The 6718-nt window shown below is 45.8% G+C and overlaps 1 protein-coding gene across 1 annotated transcript in view; it reads left to right on the top strand.

Annotated features, from left to right (window-relative positions):
- Positions 1–205: 205 nt before the first annotated feature.
- The window catches only part of PRKX (protein kinase cAMP-dependent X-linked catalytic subunit), a 116557-nt gene continuing 110044 nt past the window's right edge, over positions 206–6718 (top strand). The window contains exon 1 of the mRNA XM_067560997.1: positions 206–1040. Coding sequence (XP_067417098.1) covers positions 860–1040 — 181 coding nt within the window. The 5' untranslated portion in view covers positions 206–859. The remainder of the gene's footprint in view (positions 1041–6718) is intronic.

Here is a 6718-nt window from a genome sequence, read left to right as displayed (position 1 = left end):
GAACTTTTCTCTTGACACAGACGCTTGCGGCTGCTGCCCTACCCGCCTGGCTGGGAGGAGCCGGTCAGCGCGCAGGGGTGAGAAGCCAGGCGCAGCGACGCTCAGCCTGGACTCCGCAGGGGAGAACCCCCTGAACCTGCCCAGCTCTGCTTCGCCAGGTGGCGGGCCGCGGCGGGGAGGATGATGAGTGGTGGCCTCAGGTGCCCCCGGGGGTGGGGCTCGCCGGCTGGCTGGGAGATCAAGGAAGACGAGCCGCAGTTTGAAAGGCGTGGGCGGGCACCTGAGACTATGCAGGCACCAGCCCACAACCGCCCGCCCCCCCGTGTGCGGGAAGCGAAGCGAGTGTACCTTGATTCCCCCTCCCCTGTCCCAGGTGGGGCGCGCGGGCTCTGCGCAGCGGGGATGAGCAGAGAGACCCCGCTCCACGCTCTGCTGCCGCCGGGGGGTGGGCTCCTCCCTCGCCGGGACTGTCTGGCTGAGTGTGTGTGTGCGCGGCTGTGCCGCAGCTGCAGGAAGCCAAACTCCGCCCCGCCTCCTCCCGTTCCCTCCCCGCGTGCGGCGGCGGCTCCGCGCTCGGCTCGCCCCCAGCCCGCCTGGGCGGCCCATTGTCTGCGCGGCGGCTCCAGTCCGGGAGGCGGGAGAGGCGGCGCGGGGAGCAGGGCAGAGCAAGGCGCGCCCCGGGGGGGCTCTGCGGGGCTGTGGGGCGCGATGCTGAGCAGCCCGCCGGCCGCTGAGAGGCTGAACCAGGAACTGGCCCGGCGGGGCAGCAGCAGCAGCCGCCGCCGCCGCTGCTGAAAGCGGGGAGCGGCCGCGCCGGCTCCGGAAACGCGAACTTCGGGCTCCCCCCCCCCCCAACCCCATGGAGACGCTCGGCGCCGTGAAGGCCAAAGGGGGGGCGAAAAGCACCGGCGGTTGCGAGACGGCGGGGGCCGGCGAGCCCCAGCCCGTCCCTTCCTCTAGCCCGGCCGGCCACGGCTCCCCGGCGCCGCCCGAGCCCCCCGCCTGCAAGCTGGAGGATTTGGAGACCCTGGCCACTGTGGGTGAGTGAGCGAGCGGGGCGCGCCCCGGGGCGAACAAAGGAGCCGGCGGCGGCCGCGTCCCCTTTGCCCGGTCCGCTCTCCGGCTCCCCACCAGCCAGCCCGGGCTGCCAGCGATGCGCCCCGGGCTCCGGTCACGCCGCTTGGCGCGTCCCGGGCTGTTGGCTTTGCAGCCGGCAATGGCACCCCTTTCCCCTACCCAAAGCCGGCATGAGCGCTGGCCCCTCTTGTCTCCTGTGCCCTCCCCACGGCCCCCCCGCTGCCCAGGGGCATCTTCTCGCCCTGCTCCTCTTCCCGTAGCTTTCTGAAGACTTTAGTGCTCGTTGCTGTTTCCTGAGCGCTTGCCTCATCGGAGACAGCGGAGTTGAGCTCTGTAAATGTCACTGTAATGGCTGGCAGGTGCCACCCACTGCAATGAGAAACCTACTGACACTCAAAATTGCCATATTTTATGTCCCTGTAACAGGGGAGGGGGAGACTATGGATGGTGCATGCAGCTCCTGTACAGTTAAAGTGTGGCTCACAGAGACTCCCCTATGCGCCTCCTCCCTATTCTCCTATCTCCGCCTATCAGACTGGGGTGGGGAGCGCTGAGCTTCTGCCCTGCGGCAGGATGGTTGGGCTATAGGATTCTGCCCATTGGGGGGGGGGGGGGGGGGGCAGTAAGTTTGGCCAACTCCTGGCCTATAACAAGTGATTTGCTCCCTATCTATGTTAAGCACAAAATTAAGTGCTTTGTGTGTGTGTAAACGGTTTATGATCTTGACTCTCTCAGAGCAGCATATTGCCTTGAGCTTCAGCCACCTTTGAAAGCTATTTTCACTAGACCCATTTTTTAAATTAAAGTTTTAGTAAGCCTGAATTGGTGCATTACTGTGGACATGACTTTTTTCCCCAGTTTGTCCTAACCTAAAAATTGCAGCATACAGTCCTTCCTACTCCAGTGCATGCTCAGCCAAGTACTGTAGGTAGCACTGTAGTGGTGTGGATACAAGCTATGTTCAAACTCTCTGAAAAGGGTTTTGACTGTGGTTAAAAATGGAAGTAAGGGGAGCCCGATCATTGCAGGCTGCATAATTGTGTGAGAGCCACAACTGAACCAGTTAATAACATGACTTTTGGGCCTGTGTGTGGTGATGGAGCAATCAGTGTTAAACGCTAAACATTCTTTTTGTAATACTGATTTTTATATGGCTTAGCCTTAGCTACATTCACCAAAACCATGTTTAAATACAAATTCATAGTTTAAACACAGTTTGTGGGCCACTGAGGAAGGCAGGTTAACTGACACCCAGTTAAATATCTTTCATAATCTGAATGCACACTGCCCTCTTGGTAACTAGGGCAAAAAAAAATCTGTGTTGAATAGAATTGTGGAAGAAGATAAAGTAGCATCTTTTTATTTCTAGCGCACATTATACAGATCTCCATTTTTATGAGAACCACCAATCTAGGGTGTGCTAAATAGTTGTGTTTATTTCAACATTTCATACTCCGTATACATCTCAGTAATATGAATGGTATTTGCATCTAGTCTAATATCAGTAGGTAAAATGTACTCAGAGTGTGTGCATTTGTAAATCTGTATGTTCTTGTATTAGGTTCAAATAGTTGTGTATGCAGCCATACCAAACCTTTATTTACACGTATAGCACAATGCGAAAAGGGGATGCTTTCTTGGATGGATTTACTCCAGCAACAGTTGCAAACCCACTAACCTGTATGGAGATAAATTGTGTTCAGCTGAAGCTTGCTTGAAGTTTAACGCTACTCTTAATCAACATCGTGGTTTAAACATGGTTCTTTAAAAATAGTTGTAGAATGGCTTAAGACTTTTATTGTTTATTGTTGATACGAGCCATGTTAGCCACTCCTAAAATGTATTGCTTTCTTTAATATTATTTAAAAGTTGGTGTGAACAACTTTTTATTAATAGGGATATTTGTAGGAAAACACCCTGTAGCTTATTCTGCACTAGAGATGACTAATCTAATTTGTGACATCACAACTAGTTGCTGTGGAAACAGTTGTCATCACAGAGGATTATGACAGTAAGTGGAGCACAAACTGCAGGAAAAGACTAACTCTTAAGTAACAAAGATGTAATTGTCATGCAAATTTCCCTAGGAATAACAAGGAAATAAAAAATTGGGCAAGAATTATTTCTAAACATATATTTTCAGAGCCTTTTATAAGGTGATTCTTAAAGTTTAAGACAAAGGGAAGTCAGGGTTCTGTAAAGAATGCTGAGGGAATGGAGGGTGTGTGTGTGTGCGCACGCTTGGGGCGGGGGGGCATGGTGCGTCTCCCTTCAAAAACTTCTAGTTGCTATCTGATAGCAGAGGCACAGTGCTCAGGAACGGGGAGAGAGTATAGGAGCAGCAGCCTGCTGTTTAGCACTGCACTGACAATGCACTTTTATATTTTTTCTGTTCCCCTTTTGCTGTTGGTTAGTTATTCATAGCCAGTTGGCCACCTCTGTCAGTGGCTAGATCTACACAATAAACTTATATTGGTATAACCAGTTGCTCAGTTGAAAATTCACACCCTTGAGTCACAGTTCTACTGACCTAACCCCTGGTGTAGACAGCAATCTGTCAACGAGAAGGCTTCTCCCATCGGCATAGCTACTGCCTCTTGTGGAGGTGGATTAGCTATGCTGATGGGAAAAGGTCTCTCGTTGGTGTAGTAGCATCTTCACTGAAGCAGTACAGCAGAAACTACACATTTTGAGAGGGAGGAGAGAAGGATGTATAAATATATGTTGGTGTAAAGGCCCCTTGGGCTTTGTCTAAACATGGAAGTTGAGCTGGTTTAACTTACATTTGGTTTTAAAACAGATTTTTTTGTTACACCAGTACAACAGATCATAGGTGTTCAGTTTAAACCGGTTCCTTATATTGCTTAAGCAATATAATCCAGGTTCATATTGTTTTGAGTATCCACACAATCTTTTGCACTGTTTTAACTAGAGAGATTTTAAGTCACACCTCTTCCATCCTCCTATCCCACCCCCCTAAAAAAAAAAAATAAAAAAAAAAAAAGCATCAGCAGGGTGAGATTAACAATGCTATGATTAGTTTCACCACTGCAATTTAGAACCTCAGTAAAATTGTATCAGAATTGTCAGTTTTACTCCGCTGATGTTATGAAAAGCTATGCCTACTATCAAAGGCGAACCCAGGGAGTCACTTGTGTGGGTGGAGAGCCTAAAAGTTGCAGGCCAGGAAGTTCTGATTTGGGTGGGGTGTGTGTATGAAGAAAGGGGAAGAGACAATGACATTTGGGATGCTTTGGACTATCTTAACTACTTAAATGGCCCTGATTATCATAGTATCTGAGTACCTCACAATCTTTAATGCATTTATTCTTGCAACAACCCTGTGAGGTGGAGAAATGCTGTTATTCCCTTTTATAGATGGGGAACTAAACAGAGTGACTTGCCTAAGGTCACATAGAAAAGATGTGGCACAGTAAGGACCTGAACCCAGGTTTTCCAAGTCTTAAGCTAGTGCCCTAATTGCTGGACTATCCTTCCTCATCCTTATCTAACACTAATTTATCATTGACTGATACAAAAGATGGAGCCCCTATGGAAAATCTGGAGGAATCGCAGCATCTCCTTTTGTAACAGCTGGAGCTGCTTGGGGATTTTTCCCTGAACCTCTGCAGTGGGGCTGTTTTTTTGTATTGTCATTTCTTTAGTATATGTCTAATTTCTCCAAGCCTTAACAAAGTGATGAAAAATGTCAGATAAAGAGGTAGAATAAGGGAGAACAGAATGAAGGGAAAGGAGAGATTGCTTCACTTTTGGAGAGGAGATACTTTCTTTCCAAAGAGTATAACACATGGTCAAGGAAATAAGATACAGAGGGAAAAAGAGAAGAGAAGGGATGAAAGGAAAAAGAGATCTATTGAAAGAGAACAAAACAAAAAAGCTTGAGACGGTGTAATGAATTTGAGCCTTTATTAAACGAGCACTGTTTAACTTTAAAACTTGTAAAACTGTTTTTGTAAAGCCTTAAGAGAAATATGGTGGAAAGGTTTCTATTGAACAAGTCCAGTTAGGAGTTGCTTTTGAAAAAACATCCGCATGAAGTCTTCTAAACTAAAAATTTTCAATGTGATGAAACTGCATATTGTAAATAACCCCAGACTTTTATTTTGATTGTGTAAACATGGAAAAAAATTTAAAAAACCCTCCTCCAAACAAACCAAACAAACAAAAAACAGGTGCAAAACCTCTTATTTTACTACTGTAGGAATTCTCCTGCTTCTATACAAGGCATTGTAATAATACCTTCAATAGGTATTCTTTGTTCAGTAACAGCTATTTTTCTAGTGTAAAACTGTGCTCTGATTTAGTAGCTAAGTATATAATTTTTTGGTTAGTAATAGTACTGGAAATGTTTTACAGGAACCAAAACTTGTAACAGCTTTTTTTTTTTTTTTTTTTTTTAAAGTTCAAATAATTAGTCACTTGAATAGTTGTTGAAAACAAAAATATTATATTGTCTGGCTGCTCAACAATCCAAACATAAACATCATGTTGTATAATGCATTTTTAAGAAGAAAATTGATAGCTTCTTCCATGCTTTTAGTTGGCAAACACACTTCAGCTCCATAGGTTTCAGAAGAAAAAAGATGGTACAGTGTAGTTACTACATAGACTTGAATTCATTGTTGCATTCTCACATCTTCAAGACAAAGCATCTGTTTAAATTGAGTGACTTCTTATTTTATTTTGTTTTGTCCTTTGTTCCTCTTACTTCCTTTCCCCTCTTTTTTTTCCCCCTCTTCCTTCTCCCACAAGTTGGCACATGTCCTTGAACAATCTGCTATGACCCAACTGCAGTTTGAGTGAAAATGACCAGGTGTGTGTTAATTTCTCTGTCTGTCCTAGAATACTTGAAGAAACCGCATAGGTGGGTGTTCAGGATAGAGACAGAGAATAGCAGAAATATGTTTGTGGTAAAGAAAGACTTGTAAAATCTGAGACATTGGTGAAGAAAAGGAATGTGTATTGCTTCAGTACAGTGTTACCCCGTAATATTCCATTTCCTTTTATTAAAGTAGTTAACTTAATTGGTATCTGACAAGCTCAGACTTCTTCCCCTCCTCATGCTCTGGATTTGACTGTACTTGGAAATGTGTGCCTATAGTATGGTTAGGGAAGTTAATCCAGTCTCCATATCCTGGAGTGAAAGAAAACGTAGGTGGAATATTGGGGAATGCTTCCCCAGAGTGAGACCTAGGGAATAGTCTTTCAAGGGAAAAGAGTGAAGACTAAACTAGGGGATAATCCTGCATTGCTATGGCAATAGATACAGTTAATTTTGTTTTAATCTGTAATTTCTGCAGTTAGGACTGCTATGGTTGTTGTCAAAGCTACCCAAAAGTACCAATTGTGATATGCATGCTTGAATAATCTTTGATCCAGCTCATGTCAGTGTTAGACAGATGAAACATGTGAAAGGCAGGGTAACTCATTCCCTTTAAAAATAAAACATAAACAAGCATCATGGGGAGGTGTAGCAGGATTTCTCCACCACAAAGTGGTAAGTCACAACTAGAACTAGGGAAGATGGAAAGTTTATGCTTAACCTGAGCAGATATTGAGATGGAGTTCAGTTGGAACAGTGAACTTTGTAAATAATTGAGCACTGAGGAAGTTGTTGACT

Source organism: Emydura macquarii, unplaced genomic scaffold (genome assembly GCF_026122565.2).
Source record: "Emydura macquarii macquarii isolate MOO-44397 ecotype Brisbane River unplaced genomic scaffold, CSIRO-AGI_Emac_v2 contig_2362, whole genome shotgun sequence".
NCBI classification, from domain to species: domain Eukaryota; kingdom Metazoa; phylum Chordata; order Testudines; family Chelidae; genus Emydura; species Emydura macquarii.
The sequence above is the reverse complement of the archived record's forward strand: the minus strand, read 5'-3'. Positions and strand labels throughout refer to the sequence as shown.